The 22,367-nt window shown below is 43.4% G+C and overlaps 1 protein-coding gene across 1 annotated transcript; it reads left to right on the top strand.

Annotated features, from left to right (window-relative positions):
* The first annotated feature begins 744 nt into the window (after positions 1-744).
* Positions 745-22,367, top strand: CFAP52 (cilia and flagella associated protein 52). Its single transcript, XM_052808987.1, has 14 exons — positions 745-838; positions 3,149-3,348; positions 4,100-4,236; positions 4,880-5,008; positions 6,042-6,141; positions 6,612-6,728; positions 13,544-13,644; positions 14,632-14,802; positions 16,664-16,812; positions 17,484-17,629; positions 19,792-19,943; positions 20,569-20,671; positions 20,842-20,953; positions 21,773-22,367. The coding sequence occupies exons 1-14, from the start codon at positions 754-756 to the stop codon at positions 21,946-21,948; spliced, it is 1,878 nt and encodes a 625-aa protein (XP_052664947.1). The 5' UTR covers positions 745-753; the 3' UTR covers positions 21,949-22,367.

The following is a 22,367-nucleotide window of genomic DNA, read 5'->3' as shown; positions in this document are numbered from 1 at the left end:
CTGAGGCTGTACGCGCTGTGTACCTACACTCCCCGCTGAATACAGCCGTAAATCACAATGGATGTCAGTGCGCTTATTGCATTCACTGCCTGTAATCTGATGAGCGCCTTTGCCATTTCTGAAAGGGACGCTGCAGTCCTTTTTCTTCTTACGCTTTATTCCATTACTGAATAAAGTTCAAAACTCTTGGAGAATAAAAAAAAAACCTGAAACCGCGCCGGGGAAGCAGAGGGGCCGGGAGGCTGAGGGGACGTGTAACGGCATATAAAGAGACCTTTCATCTTGCCGTTGACTGCAGCGGGGTCAGCAGAGACCAAGCCGCTGCTCTCCGACGGCTCTCGGCGGCCCAGGCCAAACGGGGTCGCCCGGGAGAGGGGTGAAGGGCAGCCCCAGCGACGGCTGCCGCTCCGGCCCGGCCTCACCGCCCTCACCGGCAGCCCAGGCGGGCAGCTGCCGAGCGCCTCTGCCCCGCAGCCCCACGGCAGCCGAGCCCGCCCGCCCCTTCTTCTCTAGAAGGAGCGGGGCTGCCGGCCCGTGCCACACAGCCAGGCACCCCTGAAGACAGGACAAGGCCGGATTCCTCAGTCCGGGGCCTTCCCGCTCCGGCCGCCCGCGCCGTTCCCGCTGACGGGGCAGCCCGGGCCCGGCCCGCGGAACCGCCTCAGGCCGGCAGGGACTGCGGCCGCCACCGTCCGACACCGCCCCCTGCCGGCCGGGGCGCGCGGCAGGCCCCTGCGCGCAGGCGCGGTTGCCATGGCGCCGCGTCCCCAGCGCGGGGCGATGGCGGCGGGGGCGGGGGTGGGCGAGCTGGAGCTGCGGGCGGCCATCGGCTTCAACGGTAGGGCGGGGCGGGGGGCGTGTGGGGCACCGTGGGCGGCAGCTGAGGGGGTCTGGGGCACCACAGGGGCAGCGGGGGGGGGGTATGGGGCACGGCGGGGGGGCGGGAGTGGGGTATGGGGGCACTGTGGGGGCAGCCGTGGGGCACGGGTTGCCAGCGGACAGGTTGAGGGGAGGCGGACACCGTGGGGGGCAGGTGTGGGGCAGCCGTGGGTCTCGGCTGGGGCTGCGGTGCTGTGGGGTGGGCCGGGAGCAGCGGGTGCGCGCGGTCCCTCCTGCCCCCCTCGCCGCCTCCTCGTGCTCCCCGTGCCCGCCATCCCGAGAGACAGATGCAAAGTGAAGAGCAGGAAGAGTTTGACAGAATAGTAGGTTGGGTTTTTTTTTTTTTTTGTAATTACCCAGCTTACTAGAATGAGTTTCATTTCAAAATAAAACCAGCTCAGGTTGCGCAAAGTACTGTCATAAACGCTCCTGTGACCCGGGGATGGGGGCTAGGCACTGGGGCTTCTCCAGCCAACCGCCTTCTCGGGAAATTTGTGGCTTTGCAGCTATTTTGAGGCAGGACATGGCAACATGGACTGGTGATGTGGCCTCCATAAATCAGCAGGTGCTCCTGGAGAACCGTCTGTGCTGAAGGGCTCAGACCTCTGGGCCAGTTACATCTCCTCGTAGCTGTAGGAAGCACAGCACGGTCCAAAACGTGTAAAGGTGATCCTGGAGTTTTACACGGGGTTGTTACAGAATCACAGAATGGTTTGGGTTGGAAGAGACCTTAAAGATCATCTAGTTCCAACCCCCCTGCCATGGGCAGGGACACTTTCCACTAGACCAGGTTGCTCAAAGCCCCATCCAGCCTGGCCTTGAACACTTCCAGGGATGGGGCAACCACAATATGTCTGGGCAACCTGTTCTAGTGTCTCACCACCCTCACAGTGAAGAACTTCCTTACATCTAATCTAAATCTACCTTCTTTCAGTTTAAAGCCATTACCCCTTGTCCTGTTACTACATGCCCTTGTAAAAAGTCCCTCTCAGCTTTCTTGTAGGCCCCCTTTAGGTACTGGAAGGCTGCTATAGGGTTTTTCCCAGAGCCTTCTCTTCTCCAAGCTGAAAAACCCCAACTCTCTCAACCTGTCTTCATAGGAGAGGTGCTCCAGCCCTCTGATCATCTTCGTGGCCCTCCTCTGGACTCGCTCCAACAGGTCCATGTCCTTCTTATGTTGGGGGCCCAGAGCTGAATGCAGTACTGCAGGTGGGGTCTCATGAGAGCAGAGTAGAGGGGGAGAATCCCCTCCCTCGACCTGCTGGTCACGCTTCTTTTGATGCAGCCCGGGATACGGTTGGCTTTCTGGGCTGTGAGCACACACCAGCGGGTCATGTGGAGCTTCTCATCAACCGACACCCCTAGGTCCTTCTCCTCAGGGCTGCTCTCAATCCACTCATAGCCCAGCCTGTATTTGTGCTTGGGATTGCCCTGACCCACGTGCAGGACCTTGCACTTGGCCTTGTTGACCTTCCTGAGGTTTGTGCAGGCGCACCTCTCAAGCCTGTCAAGGTCCCTCTGGATGGCATCCCTTCCCTCCAGCACGTCAACCGCACCACACAGCTTGGTGTTGTCGGCAAACTTGGTGAGGGTGCACTAAATCCCTCTGTCCATGTCGCCGACAAAGATGTTAAACAGTGCCGGTCCCAAGACCGATGACCCCTGAGGAACGCCACTCATCACTGCTCTCCACTTGGACATCGAGCTGTGGAGTGCAGCTCTTTGAGTGCGACCATCCAGCCAATTCCTTATCCACTGAGGGGTCCATCTGTCAAATCCATGTCTCTCCAATTTAGAGACAAGAATGTCGTGGGGGACAGTGTCAGATGCTTTGCACAAGTCCAGGTAGATGACGTCAGCTGTCTTCCCTTATCCACCAATGCTGTAACCCCATTGTAGAAGGCCACCAAATTTGTCAGGCATGATTTGCCCTTAGTGAAGTGATGTTGGCTGTCACCAGTCACCTCCTTATTTCCCATGTGCCTTAGCATAGTTTCCAGGAGGATCTGCTCCATGATCTTGCTGGGTTCTGCTGAATGGCTTTGGAGGGAACTGGAAAGCTCTTGGTTTTGCCCTCCTTGTGAGATAAACTTTGGGGAACAAGCGATTTCCCCTTAGGGAGGGCAATAAGCAAGGCCACCGGTGCAGAGGTGTTGGGGAGAGGTCAGCCTGCCCTTGGGACTGCGTGCTTCAGGCAGAGTAAGAGAATTTACCTGCAGCTGCCAGAACTGTTAGCAGCCAGCAGATCTTTCACTCCTTTCTCTTGCAGGGCATATACCCTGTGGCTTGATCTGCCACCCTGATAAGGAGCACATTCTCTATCCTCTGGGATGTACTGTGGTTATTCAAGAGCTGGACAGTAAGAAACAGACTTTCTTGCATGGTCACACCAATAATGTCTCCTGCATCGTCGTGTCCAGGAATGGGATGTACGTTGCTTCTGGACAAGTCACCTTCATGGGCTTCAAGGTGGATAATGCTCTATTTCTAACTGTATAATATTGACCAAAGAAATTGGAGTTGGCTTGCCAGCAGAGGGAACACCTTTTGTTTATTTGTTCTTTTGTTGGAAAACAAATGCCTATAGTGGGAGGGTGTTGCAGAGAATGGGAAATTGTGGCTAGTCCACTGCTGGGTGTGCGTTCATGTTTTTGTAGTCTTAAGCCTTCCCCCTAGGATCAGGATAACCAGATTGAGAGGTCTCTTAATTCCATTCCCTTTTATCCAAAGTGTTGTGTGCATATGGCAGCCTAAATCTCATTAAACATTAATTAATAAATGGTGTTGTATTTAAAGTGGTACCTGATTTTCAGAGCTGCTTAGGGCTTTCAAAAGCCCTTGACAGGTACCTGCCTGCCTTTTTAGACCTCTAAAGTTCTTTATGGTTTAATTTTTGCCTATTTGAAAAGACCCTGAGACACCTGGAAGGAATCAAGTATTAGTGTTTTAAGTATTTTAAAATCTATGTCAAATACCCAGTGTCTCAGGGTAAAGTTTGGTTCTGAAATGAAGTGAAGCTACTCAACCGGTAAGCTGGAATAATGCTTCTGACAGCACCTGATCTGAAGCGTTTTTGTGTCAGTGGAGCCCTGGGCTGGATAGAAGCTAACCTTGGGCTGGGCTGCTTCTAACACCTTTCCTGCCAGAGAAAGTTTTCATACCTAATCCTGTGTGTTATATCTAATGCTCTGGCTTTGACCCCTTCTCCTTGGCACCTCAGGCAGACATCATTCTGTGGGATTTCCAGAGGAAGGAGTTACTTGCTCGGCTGTCACTTCATAAGGGTAGAATTGAAGGACTAGCGTTTTCTCCAAACAGCCTTTATCTCATGTCACTGGGAGGACAGGACGATGGCAGGTAATAATTTCTGCTTCTTGTCACACCATTTCCGACAAGTTGTAGGGCATCTAAGACTGCTCTTAGGGAGTACTCGCTCCTCCCTCTTCTGGCAGTCTGACTCTTTCCCCTGTTGGTGTCCCTCCTCAGTGATCCAGCTCTGTCTGATGGGAAGCCAGGTGGGTACCGTGGGCAGAGCGCAGGGTATGGGGAAAGATGAAGGGAGCAGCTAATTCTTAAGCTGGTGTCATCGCCCAGAAACCTTACAGAGCCTGCACAGTTAGCTGGCTTAATGCACTGCCCTGAAGAAGTATAAATTTCACTGAGGGCTTGCTTTAACAGAGAGACAACTAAGAGTGGAATAAAAAGTTATTTTAAATCAGATTTTACGAGTGGCCTGAGATATGATTAGAGTCTTGCTCAGCAGAAGGAATCCGACAAATACACATACTCTTGCTTTAGGAGCAGGGGGTGTAAACTGCAATTCCACACATTTGTGATAAAGCTTTTCTTGGGTAAAATCTTTACAAAGTGACTTTTATTGTGTATCCGGGTGGGAACAGACTACAGGAAAATAGGTTTTGTCTTGTTTTTGTTTTTAAGTAATTTGTTTTTAATTAATGTCAAAAAGTGAAGCTATTTAAAGCCCCTCCTTCTCCTGCAGCGTGGTTGTGTGGCAAGTTGGTAAGAGAGAGGCTGTCTGCGGGAGCCCTGCCTCGGCATGCTGCGCAGGGAGTGCGACCATCGTGGTGTGCTCCAGCTGCAGAGATGAGATATTTGTTACCGCTGGAAAGTAAGGTTTTATTTAGATGAAAGAAATGAGGGAAAGAACCCATGGACCTATTTCCTTTTACAAAGAGTCTTTACTTAAATACAAGGAAACTTAAGCAACTGTGTGTTTGTGTTTTTTCTTTTGCTCTGAATGGACCCACTAATATCCATCAGCTTGTCCCTTTAAGGCATTGCTGCTTGTTCTACATATAAAAATATGTTTTCAAAGCAGCACACAGGGACCCACATGCATCACTTCTGTTCCTGATAGCAGGATTTTGTACTCAGTATTCCCCATGCAGTGTTTAAAATATTTAGTTGTCAGTGTTTACACGAGAAAAGCAGTCAATGAGTGGCTCTGAACAATGGTTAATTAATGTAGAAACAATGATATCTTGCAGATTGTTGTATCACCTCCTATCCTCACCAGATGTGATGTACAATTGGTCACTGGCTTGTAACAAAAGTTGGTACAAAAAGTCACATTTTGCATGGATTTGAGACAGCCCCCATATACGTAGCCTGACATTTAAACTTGTTGAGGACCTGCACCTCCCTTTAAATCAGGGAAAGCTTTGGATGCTCTTGGCTGCAGTTGGACTTATGAGTGCTGGTCTTTGCAATTTTAACACTTTGTTAAATGTAAGGGCAACTGTGTGGAAAGATTTTATATTGGCTCCTATGTTGTCAATTAAGTTGTGCTAGAAAATAGCTGAAAGTGTCCCATACTGTTCGTTTCCCGTTCTAAGAACTAAGATTGCCACACTGCATGTCCTTTTGGGAAATGAAGTGTCAAGGTTGTTACGTACTCCTCCATAATCCTTGTATGGTTTTGCTGAACCTTTAAGATTTTTGATTTACCTGGAAAAAGTTACTGTAAGAGACAGTGGAACAGACAGACACTTACTTCTGGCCTCTCTGATACTGTTCTTTTCCTTCTTATTAAAATTTCAGAACAATGTAGCCTTGTAAACACTTTTTAATTCTTCTAGTAGTGAAAAAACTTGGATGTTTCTGCATACATAGATTTAATCCCACTATATTCATTCTTATAGTGGGACCATTCGAGTATGGGAACTGGATCTAGCAAATAGGAAAATCTGCCCAACTGAATGCCAGACAGGGCAACTGAGAAGAGTGATCATGTGTGGTAAGGTAAGTTTCAGCCAAAATTATTTGGCTAAACTAAGAAACTCTCTACAGACTAGAGAAAAATGATGAACTTTTATAGTAATGCTAGAAATGCCAATTACAACTGCATGATGGCAGTGAAGTTACTAAGTGTTGGCTCATGGCAGATGGTCTCCCACAGTTTCTTTACCCCGGGAAAGAGTGTTTTGAGTGCTTCTTAGGAGAAGCAGCACGTATTTTAGTCACAGGCTTTAGCACCCAGAGAATCCCACTTTTGCTTCAAAATATTATCTAGATTTGGTTAGAAAATGTCTTGTGTTCAGCAGTGTTATGGATCTTTGCAGTGTGACAGGATGAAAACATTGGCTGTATCCCCTCAGATTAAATCTTGGCAATACACTGAAATAAAGCTATTTATGCAGCCCTGTGCTGGGCATGGGACAAGTGTCTCGCTATCTGGACCGTGATCTCTTTTTTTTTGTGCTTTCCTATAGATGGCAGATGATGATAATTATTTTTACGTTGGCACATCAAGTGGTGATGTCCTGAAAGTGAATACAAACAACAAGCTGATGACTGACTATGGGCCCCAGAAGGAGAAGTTTAGCTCAGTGAGTAGCAGCTCTGTGACTTGAATGTTTCTTTACCCTCCTCTTTCTCAGTAACTGAAAGTAGGGCAACCTCCAGGAGAATCATTATAAAGTTGATTCACAGACTAACCCTTTTGCTGTGCTATTAGTTCTTTGTGAGCATCTCAGTCTTGATCCTGAAGTCTGAGACTGTTAGCTTGGCTTTCTTCAGCTTCATTTGGCTCAGAATTTGGGTTTTACTTGAATCTCATGTGTCATCCCACAGACTCTCTCTTATACTAAATCTGGAAAAAGTCATAAAAAGTGAAAAATAAGCATAAAAATGGAGTAGTTCCTGAGTTGGGAGTTTTTAGGGAGAATACTAGCTGCAGTGAGACAGAGGACGTTCCTAGGAAGACTGGTAGACGTGCTTATTTAAGAGGCTTTCCCGCACTTACTGCTATAAGGTTCTATGTTCGGATCTTACAGAATTGTTAAATTGTCTGGTCTAAAATTTTCCAAGACCACTGTTTGCCACAGGAAGAGTATTTTGGAAAAACTTCAAAACACTACAGTTGCTCTTAAGAAACTCTCAACCCCCTAGATTTTTGTATTTGTTCCATGTACCATTCCTCCCCCTTCCCTTCAGGAGGTTGTCTTTTTGAAGTTCTGACTCTGCCACTGATGAGGCAGAGGTCTTACTGAAAAAGGTAGTATAGATAATACATTTAAAGAGTTTATTATAATGCATATGCACAATTAGGACAAAACAAGGTTGCACAGGACACATTGATTCTATTGCTTTTTAATTTCTGAGTGCTTGAATTCATAGCACCAAATTTCTTTTAACTTAGCTTTTTTTGTCTATAATTGCGACTCATGGGTCTTAGTATGAGGATCCTGAGACAGGAGTATCTCCTGAATAAGGAGCTTTTGGCCTTTCATTGTACAAGAATTCTGCATGCAGGGAGCTGTAGTGATAAACAATCAGCACCAGCTAGTACACTTGCTCTTGACTTCTCTTTATTTGTTGCTATAAAAGACTTCTTGTAGCTTCTCAGGTTATACCCAGCGGAGGGCATAATACCTAAGGAATTCAAACAGTTCCCTGAAAAACTTTCTTGCATAAGGTTGAATGTATTTTGTGATTCTGTTAGCAATCATGAAAATAAGTGAGCAGCAAGGGATGCAATGCAGATGTAAGTACCAAAAGTACTTACCGTTAGGGATGCCATGGGGAAGCTGTCCTAGAAAGAAGCAAATCTTGTTTGAGAGTAAACACAAGACTAACATGAACTGTAAGAAAAATTCAGCAGTAAACCCCAAAGAAAAAGCTACTGTGGACTTGTTTCTCCAAACCTCCTGCACTTTGCTTGTACCAACAAATGTACATAGAAACCACATATGTGCCCATTCAAACTGTAGTTTCTTCCGTTACAAATGCATGCCCACATCTCTGGGATAACTTGGAGCCACTGGGTTCTTTGAAATATATTTCAATGTTTATCTATTCCAGAAGGTTGGAGAAGTTATTACTTGTTTTTCCCACTTGCATTGTAGGAATGTAAAAGTAACTTAATTCTGTGCATGTATTAAGTGACAAGACTGTATGTATTTTGTTTCCCTGATAGAAATCGTAAGTTTGCTGAATGTGCATTAGGTCTCTTGTGGGTATACCTGTACTGTACACTGTTAAGTCAGTCTTCTAGCAGTCATCCTGCAAGGTTTTGCATCCACACAGGACCCATGTCCTGGCTGATCTCTGGTGTTTCTTATGCCAAGGTCTTGATGATTGAATATCACCTCCCCTTTTAAATGCTTGCATGCTTTTGAGTCCTTCTACATCTAGCAGTACGTGTACCTTGCCTAGAGTACCTGGTTGAAGCCACACAAGGTCCTGAACTCCTTGCCTTCAGGGGTGAGGGAAAGGTGCCAAATGCATTTGAAACAGAACTTCACAAAAAATATACTCTGAGACCATTGCTAAAGAAGCAATCAAATAGGGTCATTAGCAGGATGCCGTGCAATTTGGGGGTTGAAAGAGGGCCTAGGGCCTCTTAGAGAAAAGCAGAGGCTCAAAGCCAGACCACAGTCCAATCCATACTGTGAGGGGTTTTATTATAAGGCAAATCCATAGGAACCACAGTTTGTGGCAGAGACCTTTGGAGCATCACAAGTTTCAGCTGACATTGCTTCTGATAATGAAAAGCTGAAGAAAAACAGGACCTTTGGCTATGCAAGAGACTGACAAGATGTTAGGGAGAAGATCCAGAAGTGGATCTTGTCACAGCTGCCTGCCAGCCTTGTGGATGAGACCTGAGCTGGTAGGCATTAATCTGACTTAAACTTTGTTTTATTAGTGTTATGTAATGGCAGCTACTTAAGATATACGACTGGTCATGTTGGGAGAAGGGAAAGAAAAGGAGACATTCACATTGGGTGGAAATAACAAGTAGTCCTTCCAGTCTCCTCCTTTACCCTGTTGCTTAAAATGGACATTTCTGTTCAGAGACAGGCTTTTCAATCAGACACGTGCTCAACCCTATTACCCCTTCTCCTCTTGCTTACTCCCTCCCTGCTCTCTTCCCTCATTCTTATCAATCAGTTTCCAAATGCCCAAAATGGGAAATTCATCCGGGCGAACCTGTATTGTTGCAGTCAGTGAGAAGGTACTCGTACATTTTTATCTCCAGCTACTGTCAGATCCACTTTCATACTTTCCATTTCTCCCTTCCTAGCTCCGTACTGTGATTCCCTTTCCACCCACCCACATCTCTGCATACAAATAATACCTTGTCACTAGACTGTCAACAAGTCCTTGCTGAACACACATAGGATCTAATGTTTTATGACAGAAATTTCCAATTGTATCATAGTCTTCAATGCCTGAAGAGGTATTTTGCACATGTTTTTTCAAGTCAAAACCACAGCATTTATCAAAACAAAAGTATTTGCATCGTCGTTTCTACACATTTTAGTACATCATATTGGCAACCCGAGGAGAAGTGTTAATTTTTATTTCCCGCTCCTGCCACCCCCCCCCCCCGCCCCCCCAGCAGACCTGTGTGTATTTCACAGGACATCTTTTGTCTCTTTCTTGAAGATTTACCATGTATCAGTACTTGTAACAAAAATTCTCACCTCTCTAGCCATAGCTTGTTTCAGAAGTGAGCCATGCTGTTTCAAGGTAGGCATGACTACTGCAAAGCATGGCTTTTGGGACATGCCCTGCCTTTCCTAACCAGGTATTTCCCTGCTCCCTGGCAGGGAGGTTGGCCTCCAGTGGTGGAACTGTCCCAGCCTCCCTCCCCACGGCACTGTTTTCATCACTTCATTGCAATTCTACTGAAGAGATGCATATTTGTGAACAAACATTATCCTGTATGTCTGAAAACCAGTCACTCTGGGGAATTATGAGGCAGTGGCATACCATGAAACTCTCAACCTGGAATCCACAGCCACCCCACAACGAGCATATCTTTAAAGAAAGAGTTTAGACACTTCTTGGGTGAGGAGAAGATGTTTATTGAAAATAAGTTTGGTCAACCTTAAAGGAACTTTGCCTTTAGACATATAAGAATGTGTTTATTATGTAGACATGATCTGAAGATTTCTCTGTTTCTGTTTTGAAGAGGAGTGGCAGAATAGCTCACTGGTATGATGAAGCAACTTGTTTTCCATCTACATGGAATTAAGTTTAAGTGCATTTCTGTAATGTCTATAAATACTGGAATAAACAACAAAATTAATTTTTATTCTTGTTGCAAACTTGAGGAGCTATAAGGCACCCATTCAGATGCAAAGTGGGATGTACGATTGCAAATGCATTTTCAGAAATAGTTGGAGTGATTTGCATTGCAAAAAAAAAAATATATATATATATATATTTAAAGGAGGTGCACTGGAAGGGTTCATAGGGCACTCAAGAACTTTGCAAGAGATGAGAACGGGACAAAGAGCAAGTATCCCTGCAGGGAAGGGAATGGGCAGGTGGGATTTTTGCTGGCATTTTTATTTATAATCATACTTCAAAGCAGTGGTTTCTTTTTGTAAGAAGTAAATAATGAATGGTGATATTTTTAACCTCCTACATTAGACTCTGCATTTCATCTACGAGAGGTCTGGCAGTATATAAAATAGAGTATTCATCGCATCATTAACGTGAACTGCTGGATTCCATGAATAACAAGTGCCATTTATAAAGCTATCTGTTTACTCGTGGTGATTCAGAGAACAGACTGGACAAGAAAGAAGACAATTACCAAGTCAAGGTTGAAATCAAACTCTGATGATTTTGAGAGCCTAGCAATGAATCCTAGCCACTTTAAGGTTGGGGTTTTTTCTCTCTTAATAATACCCGCTTCCCTCTCAAATTGAAGAACTGAAGAGAATACCTTGGAAAAATCAAAGCAGTCTTGGCAGTGCTGCAAAAACTCTAATTTATTAGCAAGTAGCAGGGAGCTGTAATCAGATAAACTACGTGGTCATAGGTTTGATTTCTAATGCCGCCACCTGCCATAATGCTAAACCCAAAGGGCATTTGAGGTGGAAGTCTTTTACAGGAAAAACTGCAAAACAGTAGATCAAAAGACAGTTGATGGGCCTGTGATAACAGAGGACTCGCAAAATGCTGCCAACACCTCATAGGAAATTTTTTAAAACATTGTTCAGAAAGAGTTCTGCTTATGGATCATATTTCTAATTAAAATGAAAGCCTTTGTTCTCATGCTTTTGCTAAGAATATTTGCATGAAACCTGGCTTCCTGCCTGGTAGTGTTGTGATAGTATGGCATAAAATCCTCTCTGGAGGTTGTGTTTTTCACGGTGATCAGTCCTGATATTACAGGAGATTGTGGATATGCTACTGGTGGAGACAGACTAGTGAAGAAATCCAGTGCAATTAAATTACAAATCAGGAAATTTTTTTTCAATTTTTTTTTTGCAATCCACATTTATTTGATCCTGAAGTTAAATAGTCCTTAAACTGACGCATAGGTGGGTACAAGGCTGCTTGGAATGCCCAGTTACGTACATGGTGATTTTTTTTTCTTCAAAAAGTATAAGCAAGCCTTTAAAAACAATCAGTTGTTTCTATTTCATTGGATAACTGAACAGAAGTAATTTTTCCAAATTCACCAGACCTTGTCTGTCACTTTTGCAACATCCTTTCCGGGTCTAAATAGCTCAAATATCCATTTTTATTTTCTCTTTTTTCTTCACTTCCTCTCTCATCTTCCTTAGAGCTTCAGCCCTTTCCACACAGAAAATCAGCCCTTTCTGGCTTTCATTCTTTTAAACACTCTGAAAGTGTTTAGTCCTGAAAATTTCCTGGGGTTAGGCCAGATTAATGCTTGAAAAGAACAGGAATGCTGGGTGGTGCTGCTTAGATGTCAGACTTTATCATAAAGTGCTGACACCTGTATTTGTTCAAAAATCACAAACCAAGCACATGACAGTGATATCTTCCTAAAGAATAAATGCAGAATTACTCTGATTTGCCTCTTGGTTATTATTCTTTGAGAATTCACTTCTTCATGCTTTCACAACACTAAATGCTAGAGGTGTTTTCTTTTTCCAAGAAAGAACTTTACCAAACAGAAATTGTTGTTTTCACTTAATGGCTCTACGAGCTCAGGCTTAGAGAAAAAAAATCATAATACTGTGAACATACTATCACAACAGTTGGCAATACTGCTTATTAACCTAGGTAGTGGCAAATGTTGCTGGAGTCTATACTGCAACTTCAAATGTCAAGCTCAACAGACTCCTTACAAGTCACGGGGAGCCTGGAGCTGCTACCAGCTGGCCTGTGCCTCTTGTACATGCTTGCTTTGTGACAGAGCTTAGTTTTCAATCCAAGTTTTGATGGCATAAAGCTCCTTTATTTCCTTTTTTTTTTTCTTTCCATTTCAGCCATGCGTATGTTCCCCAAGCTAGTAGGGATATTTTTCTAAGTAAGAATATCAGGATTTAACCCCACAGAAGTAGTTTCACCCCTCTTGCAGCCTATTTTGGGGGTCTCTCAGATTTTCAAGAATTAATCTGTTGTCTTGTATACAGAAGAGTAATATTACTTCACAGGTAGCAGAACCGAAGCAGAGACCAACTTTTCTTATACTTGAAATTTTGTGGCTTGGCTAAGGACTGTTTTTGTTTGTTTGCTGGTTTTGTTTGGTTTGGGTTTTTTTACTGTAGTCTGGTGCTTTATCCACTGAAAAGCATTTCTTCTTTTTCTAATGGTTGACCTCCTGTTGATCTACTCATCTTAGTAAATAGCAGAAACCCTTGTTGATGATGGGCTGACTAATTTTCGAAGCTCTTCTGTGACAAATGTCTTTTATTTCTAGTAGGTGGGAGATGGGATTGCATCTTTCAGACAGGGAGAGAGGCCTGGGACACAGAGGATCTGTCCTAAAAGCAGCTATAGGAAAGGACGCTTAGGCTGAGTTTTATCCTCTGTTGTTTTCATGTCTGATAGATGAAGAACCAGTGGAAGGAAAAGTGGAGGCACTAATACAAAATGTGCGTATTGCTTGCTGGAATGAGGTAAGGATATGTAGGCTCATGCACGGTCCCAGCTGCTCTGAAGGATTCATGATGGTGCTATTTACTTGCTCTTTAAAGACTCACACTGGAGTAGTTCATATACACCTGTAATTAATAACTCTTTTCTCCCTTCTCCCTCTAGAGAGTCACTCTTTAGCCTAGGTCAGTCAAAGAATACTGATAAAGCCATATTTGAGTGACATAAGCACTGCCATCAGGAGCACGATAGAGACTCTGTTGTGCTATTCAGCATGGCTGCAGCAATAGACTCTGCTTCCATCCAATTGTGTTTTAATCCTGTTTTCTCCTAGGGAGTCACAGCTTTGCTTTTGCTGAAGACAGGAGATTTAATAGTCGGCACCGGAGGAGGGATTGTAGCTCTCTGTAAAGGCTCAAACTACAAAGTAATGAAGTGAGTTTATAGATGGGAGAATCAGGAGGGTGGAGGTGACGGTTTCCCCAAAGGGTCACAGTATAAGAACCAATCATTTCTACATAAAGGCGTAATCCAAATAAATCTGTTTTTCAATCCTGCAGACAAAATAGACAGTATGGTTCCAGTGTAATGAAGTTGAAGGAGACTGAAAATTACTGCATGTGTTTGCACAGAAGTGAATTGCCCTACTCATTGTTCATTTTAAGTGACCATTGTTTCCTTTTAGGCATTAGGAGTCAGATTCTAAATTGATGCAAAGTCAGACAGGTCTGTTGAAGTCAGTAAAATTATGCTTATTTACACCAGCTGAGAAAGAGCAGTATTTGCCATCTAAAAAAGGGTTGTTGGAGGACATGGGATTGCAAAGGAGGGCTCCGCTAATTTTACAGGCACATGTCTGGAAGTGGCTGGAGTACATGCAAGGCTTTTTCCTGCATACAAAATAGAAAGCTGCAGGCGTCATTTCCCCGTATGTGATTTGAAAATTGGGCTTGCACATACTCATTTTGCATTGTTTGAATAGCCAACTTAAGCATACAGTTCTGCAAGCTTAGCTTTGTACAATTGAAACTATTCCCAGAAGATCTAAACTGTCTGGAAATATTATTGAATATGGGATATCTAAGTGAATATGGGATATCTAAGTGCACTTGAGCAAGAATATCAACAAAGACGGTGTTAACTTAGGCCCTGGTCCAGAAAACAAAGTCTCCAAAGCACTGCCTTTGCAAGCCCTGGCAGAGTAGCAGGTGGGACAGGCAAGATCATATGAAGTATTAACATGGGACTGGGAATGAAATGTTAGTCCTGACCATGCTCTTGCATATTGATATCACAGCCTGGCATGGAGCTTTTGGGAGAAGCAGGGAAAGTCAAGATTCTATAAAGTCAGGGGAAAAAGGAAGTTGGAAAATAAGTACCTCGAGGTCAATGTCAGGCCAAACCTCTGCCTTCTCTTAACAGGAAAATTCAAGTTCAAGGTGCTGTCACTTCCCTGACATGTAGAGGTCAGGGTCACCAGATCTTTGTAGGGACAAATGAGTGCCAGATTTATCAAATTAACTACACTGCATTTAAAGAGGAGCTGATCACTGCCTGTCATAAGGAAGCCGTCCATGACATCATCTTTCCTTTGTGAGTATAACCGGCTGGGATGCTTTTGGCTGGTGAAGAAGTTTGAGTAAGCTGCCAGTAAGGTCAGGATACCTATGTAAACACCTTTTAACCAACAGGAACCCAAAGCCTGTTAACGTCCTTACGGGATGATTTATACAGGAAATGCTGTCACCTACCAGTGAAATGCAAGGGTGATGGTGAGCGGCTGCTTGAAAGCAGAAGGCAGCAGTTCAGTTTAAGAATTGGAAAAATGATCGATCTACAGAAAGAATTCTAAATAAAAAGACTAGAATTCTTTATGTTTGGGTCACAGCAGCTATGGCAACCTCCCCCTTTACTCCTAAGGTTGGTGCTATGAGACTCAGGCCACTTAGTCTGCCAGCAGTGTGAATCCTGAAAGTCTGCTTTTGTGTAACCTGTTGCAGCTAGAGCTTGTAGAAGTGTGCTGCCTGTAACATCAGCTGAAACCTGACTAGCAGAGCTGTTCAAAGAGGCTTTTTGGGTCTCTTAGCCTCAATTATGATTTCATGTTTGACAGTATGGCATGTTATATTAAATTCTAGGCTTGTGATGAGAGATACGGAGTATAGTGGTTTGCTTTCTGTCTGCTTTTGTCTTGTGAACAGACAGCAAATGTTCCCTCTTCCTGTATAGTAGGATCATGACACTTTATTTAAAAAAACCCCGCAATGGATTGGTTGTTTCCTTTCCAAATAGAGAATGGGATTTTGATCCCAATGAAAGTTTTTATTTTTGTCATGTTATTATTGCATTGCTTCTTGACATGGCACAAAGGATCAAATCTTACCAAGGTACAGCAAAGTGCTCAATGCAAGATGCTCTCCTCCCTGCTTGTCACCAGCCTGAAAAATCCGCATCCTTCTAATTTAATGAGTAAATAATTTGGAGCTTTAGGGTCATCTGATGCTAATATAGGTGACTGGCACATCTGTGTCACAGAGGTAGCTGGATGAGCTGGATTTAGTGATGATTGTAAGGACTACACGACTACATCCTTGCATATATGTTTAAACTTTTTATCTGTCAACCGCTCTTGAACAGAGCATATCACTGATTGGGAAATATAGGCATAATTTCCCTGTTCTGGCTTATTTCAGAATACTTGAATTGCTGTTATCCTGCTTTATAAAGCACCCATGCAAGCTGGGCTTGAAAGGGGCCACACTTTTGTTGTGCCAGTTTTCTCTGTCCTGGTTCATCTTTCCAGGCGTTGATGGTGAAAGTGAACAAAAGCTTGTGGTACCTTTCTAGATTTCACTTTCTGTCATATCCCTAGGATGTATGGTTTAGAGCTTATTTCAAAGCATTGAGTCCTACAGCTTTTGAAATGCTGCAGGTCTTTTTTTATTCAAACATGTATAACAAGTATATTATGAACAGGCTTTTGCCATCGTTTCTATTGCCTTCAACGATGTTGAATAGGAATCATCCAGTAAGCAAGATAAAAAATGACATCTTTACAATATGAGGCTGCTGTTAGTCCCTGATGTTAAATCTGGGCAGTCAGCACCTCTACACTCACTTTTGTGTCTATTATATACAACACGTGAAGTTCTTTAGAAATTGAATATGGGAAATAAATGTCACAACTTCACCTGAAGTAGAAAGAATTCTTTTACTTTCACTTTAACTGTTTCTTAAAATGAATCTTTGAATAGAAACCAAACCAGGGGAATTTTATGTAAGAAAGGTGATCCTATGAAAAAGGCTTTTGTCTTAACCATGGTGATCTCTACTGGGAAGATTGCAGTTGCACATTAGAAACAGCTAAGTTTTGAAAAATGATTTAAGATCTGACAAAGAAAGAAGCGTTTTCTGTATGTCCCTCCTCATTATCTCTCCTCTCTGAATTCTCCAGGGGAACTTCTGACTTGTTTGCTACCTGCTCCAAAAATGATATTCGGGTGTGGCACACCCCAAAAAACAGGGAGCTCCTACGAATTGTCATCCCCAACATGACCTGCCATGCCATAGATTTTATGAGGGATGGCAAAAGCATCATCTCAGGTAATGATCGGTCCAGACCCATGGTTGAGTCCAGTCTCTAAGTGTTGCCAAACTAATAAACATCAGTATGTTAGAATGAAGAGAGGTTTAAATTGGAAATGGGTTTAAATTCAGTTCATTGCTTGACCCAAAGGCCTCTTTGCTTGCAGCTGCTCCGATGAACTTTGCTCACAGTCCCCAGCATCCTGGTGCTGTGGAAGGCAAGGTTTTGAGACCTCACTTTGGATGTGAATTCCAGCAATTCAGAACTCAGTTCGGTCTTATTCAAAAGATCTAATTCTAAAATATTAACCTTGTTGTATGCAGCAGATTAACCTGTGATGTATGTAGACCACCTTTTACATAAACCTTGCTACCCATTGCCATATGCAAATTGCTTACACAGGAGCTACTGCAGTACTAGAGCAGCAATGCAGTCCCCCCATTGTTACCAAACCAATTTGCCCATAGCCAGAACCAAAAAGGAATTAAATTTCAATAGTTTATTTGGGGCTATAACTCTGCGGGTTCATCTACGGTACAGTGGTTTTCACGTGTATACTGGTGATCTAACAGGGTGGGCCTTATAAAGAAACTTAATAAAAAAAGGAAGTTCATCTGGAAAGGAAAGAGAGACAATAATATGAGGAAAGTCTGTGCGCCTGGGTAATCTGTTTCTTTTTATCCATCAGCTTGGAATGACGGGAAAATCCGTGCCTTCATGCCAGAGACTGGACGGCTAATGTATGTCATTAACCATGCCCATAGCTTGGGAGTGACGGCAATTGCTGCTACAAGTGACTGTAAACGAATCATTAGTGGAGGAGGTGAAGGGCAGGTAATTTTTGCTTAAAAACCTGGAGCAGCTCTGGGCTCTTATCACAGGGCCTGCAAATTGTCTGTAACTGCTTAGTCAGAAAGTGAGCTATTCTTAGCTTTCACTTGAGCAAAGGACTGAATTTGAAAATATTAGCCTTTGATAAATGCAAATCTCCTGCTCTCAGAGGGCATAATGTAAAACAATGCCCCGATTTCTTCTGGCATGATACTCTTGGAAATCCTTCTAATGCAGAATATGCTCTTAATCCTTTTTGTTTATTTGTCTCTCCCCTATATTTGGCTTACCTGCATTAGTCATTGCTTGCAAGCCTCCGTCTTATTGTGCTCTAGCAGAGATTTTCTTTCTGTCATTGCTTTGGAAGTCCTAGTCCTGTCCAAATGGACCTGTATGAATTCATTTAATAGCACAAAGTTCACTTTATATCGCTATAGTGTCTATGGGGTAACTTCCTAATTTTCTGGGATGGTACTATCTGTTTGAGGTGATGGTGTTAATAAAAGACTCTAATAATAACTCAATTTCTAATACAATTATGGAAACATTCCATACAAATAACAATAAAAATCAGAAAATATGTTGTAGTCATCATACCTGTGCAGTTCAACAATTTTTTTCTGGCCATAGAAAACAAACACCATGTACTTTGACTACTCCATGCACTTCATATAGTTGTGGCCCTTTGCAATCTGTAAAAGTGACACTCCTCTCCTAATGTTTAAATAATTTAAACACAGGGCTTTTATTTATATTAAAAATAAATAATTAGTCTTGGAAGGCTCATGTTCAGTTTCTTGCCTTGCTTTGGACTTCCTCTCTGCAGCCTGGCAAGCGCTCAGAACCAGTCATTTAATTGTGCGTGGATTTCTGACTGTGATTTAACTGCTCTGTGCTTTGTTTGTGTACTGTGATCTCAAGTGTTCAGTGTGCCCTGCTGGAGATTGTAAGGGAAGTCTTGAAGAGTGAGGAATTGAACTTAGGTCTTCCAAATCTCAGGCTAATGTCCTAATCATTGAACCATCTTTCTGAATCATTCTGCACCTCAGCTCTGCTGTAGAGCAGTAATGGCAGCACTGCCTTGTCTCACTGCATAAAGACATTAGAGATGATGAGCCACTTCAACCCTTCACTGATAAAAGAACAGTTAAGTACCTTGGATGATTAGCGCTAGAGGATGCAAAAGACAGAGAACCTAGATTCTGTATCACACACAGAATGGCATAGGCTCTGGTTAGTTCATCTCTGAACTGAAAAAAACAGCTGAGACAGAATTAAAGCTAAAGGTTGGTTAAGTAGAAATGAGAACTGCAGGGAAGCACTTGCAGTATTCATTTGGAACACAAAAAAAGGTGTTCTGAAATGCTAATGGTTCTGTCAAAATCGATCATCTGAAAGCTGTGACTTTCAGGGTTGCTTAAGGGGTCTGGATGCTCTGATCATTTAGCAACTGGGAATTGGACATCCAGATCCCACAGATAACTCAGCATCAGACTTGAAAACGTGGAAGGTCAGCTCTCTCTGTTTTTGATGTCAGTGTCTAAATTTCTAAATTTTCACTAGGATTTGACCTTAGTGGAATGTAAAAGCGATTATATATCATGACGTTTGGCACTAGTGGGACAGTAAACGCAAGGTGTGAAGGATCAAGTCCTCAAAGCAGAAAGATTTTTGCTGTTACCACCACTGGGAAAAGAGGTGCTTTCAGGCACATATTTCACATCAAAGATTTAAAGACCTGTTTTGTATTTACTTACTGGCATTATACATAGCACAAATAGCAGGTAGCTTTTTTATATTCCATTTCAGCAGTCTCGCTCTTTGATTTTTAAAGCACCACTGGAAATATATCATGGACTAGATGCTTTTTCCTGATCGAGAGATGAGTAAACTGAAGCATGGGAGAGTGGGAACCTGGCAAAAATAAGGTTTGGGGTTAATGGTCAGGAATTCCTGAACCAAGTGTATTATACTTTCAAGAACTCAGTTCAGGTTTATGAGTCAGCTACATGAATAACCCACAGGAAAATAGAGACGGTCTGTTGAGATTTGAGTTGCTGTATGTGTTATAAGAAAAAAGAAGAGTTCAGGAAAGCCTTAGACATCCTCCTGAGCTCAGTCAGGACTGGGTGGTACAAGAGCAGATGTTTGTTGCTGATTTTCAGGTGAGGGTCTGGGAGATTGGTGAGAGGACTCACAAACTGGGGGAAGTTCTGAAGGAGCATACATCTGCTGTGTCCTGCATTAAGATTAAGAAGGACGACCGAGAGTGTGTCACAGCCAGCCTTGATGGAACGTGCATCATCTGGGACATTGTGTAAGGAGACAGATAAGTATTGCAAGACACTTAAAGTGCTGGTAATGTCTCTGTTGGGTTACTGTGCCCTATTTGTGACACCATATAGTGAGGAGGAGGGGAAAAAGAGCATTAGGAAATAAAAATTACTAGAAAGAACAATCAGGTCAGGGAATGTAGAACTCCCAATGCTAGAAACTTTTCAGAAAAGTTTAGACAAACATTCACCTCAAGTTGTTTTCTTGTATTGGATCCTGCTTGGCCGAGCGGGTGGAACAGGTGATTTCCTAAGTTCCCCACTAGTTCCGTTTTCCAGCACTTTATGACTCTTGTCAAGCTATTGCAGATCTGCAGATCTGCAGGTAAGGTTAAGGAAATTTTTGCATAGTGAATAGCACCTAGAAAGCATTCTGGATTAAAAAATTTCATTTCATATGACAGCAGATCAAAAGTCTTACAAGGCAGCTGTGATGGGGAACAGAACTGATGACTAATAGGCTTCATGAAACCCTGAACTTAGACCAACACCTGAAAATATCCAAGTAGAAAGAGAGAACTGATGTATAGCGCAGGCAGACATAGTTCAGGCAGTCAAAGTCTGGGTTTTGACCCTATTGCTCTATCCTGTTTTGGGGGTGTTTTGCAGGCGTTTTGTAAGAAAACAAATGATTCTAGCCAACACGTTGTTCAAATGTGTGTGTTACCATCCTGAAGAGTACCAGATAATCACCAGTGGAACAGACAGAAGGGTAAGCAAAGCTGCAGCAATTCTTTTTGCGGTAATTCCAAAACACAAAGTCTGGGGCTTGTTATGTGGTAAAGCTCCTGAACCTCCACAGAAGGTTGTGTTACAGGGTGGTGCTGAAATCTGTGTGCTATTCACGCACAACTGAGCTCTCCTCTCTGGTCTGCTCTCTAGATTGGATACTGGGAAGTGTTTGATGGCTCTGCAATCAGAGAATTGGAAGGGTCTGTATCGGGTTCCATCAACGGGATGGACATCACATCAGATGGGGCATACTTTGTCACAGGTGAGTGGGTGGATGAAACTAGAAAAGAGGAAGTCATATTAAGAGCAGGAAAAGGAAGGCAGTGAACCAAGGATCTCAGAAAAGTATGAAAAAACTGAAAGGAGGGGTCATCTAAAGGGGGAAACAAAATTCATCACTGAAGAAAAATACTTAGAAAAAAGTATAGTTCAGACGTGGAAGATACTGTGGTTCAGTCTTGCAAGATGTAATTTAAAGGTGAAGACAAGGTTCAAATGTCTCCCAGGGAAGAATACAGGGTTTCACCTTGCCCTGCTCCTCATTTAGTTCAGTGGTGTTCACAGTGCACTTGAATGATTTGTTCAAGTGCCCTACTCCAGAAGGCTGGCAGTCTCTGTTGGTTTGCAAGTGGGAATGACTCCAGGCTCCATCCAGCCTCAGGCTCACATGTTCCCCGCCATCATGACATCTCTTATGGGAGTCTAGCACTAGCACAGAGGAGCCATGGTATTGTGTATCATCTCGGCTATAGTTAAAAACCACAGATTTGGTGTCAGCACCAGTTATTTTAGATTAACCTGGTTAAACGAATGTTGGTTAAGAGCCTTCTGAAGATGCTCGATATTATTGGTACCAGTTGCTGGCCATAGCTCACTGTGATCTGCTGGTGCAGGTCCTGAGCACTCTACTGGACACTGACTCTCAGCTGTAAAGAAGTAGTTTTTGCCATAATGCCCAAGACAATGTATTCCACCCTTTCTAAATCAGATGAATGCCTAAGTATTCCCTTGCCTGTGATCTGGGAACAAAAAGCAGCAGAACTCCATGTAATCATTTGTTCTTCCTTTGTGCCCAATGCAGGTGGTGATGACCATCTGGTGAAACTGTGGGACTATAATGAGGGTGCAGTGACTCATGTTGGAGTGGGCCACAGTGGCAACATCACCCGTCTCAAGGTCTGCCCTGGGAACAAGTACATTGTAAGTGTGAGTGCAGATGGTGCCATCCTGCTCTGGAAATACCCAGACTTGCACTAACAGCTGCTGGCCCAGGAGCTGCTGGGCTGCTACTTCCTCGGCCAGTCCTAGTGATCCTTTCCTCTTACAGCTGAGGTTGTTTCAAAGCATTTGTACTATTAGAGGAGATACTATTTTTATACTCTCTGGTATGCATTTACCAGATCCTTCAGATATCCTTCCTAGCACTGAATAAATAGGTCTGACTTTTTCAGGGGGGCTAGGAATCTGCTGTTCCTTTTAGATTAGTGTGAAAGGATTCATCACTTCTTAAAATCATCTTGGCTGTTGTTATAACACTTGCATGTTGTTACTGCCACCTTTCCTGATAGTCTCCTAGCATAGTCTATTTTTGTGGGCTCTCTCTTGCTTCCACGTGGTCTCTTTCTCTTCCCTACCCCCTTCTGTCCCTTCCTTTAATGAATAACTTGTTGTGTAAA

The sequence above is a fragment of the Harpia harpyja genome, chromosome 14, assembly GCF_026419915.1.
Source record: "Harpia harpyja isolate bHarHar1 chromosome 14, bHarHar1 primary haplotype, whole genome shotgun sequence".
In the NCBI taxonomy this organism is placed as follows: domain Eukaryota; kingdom Metazoa; phylum Chordata; class Aves; order Accipitriformes; family Accipitridae; genus Harpia; species Harpia harpyja.
Note: the sequence above shows the minus strand (reverse complement) of the source record. Positions and strands in the feature narration are given on the sequence as shown.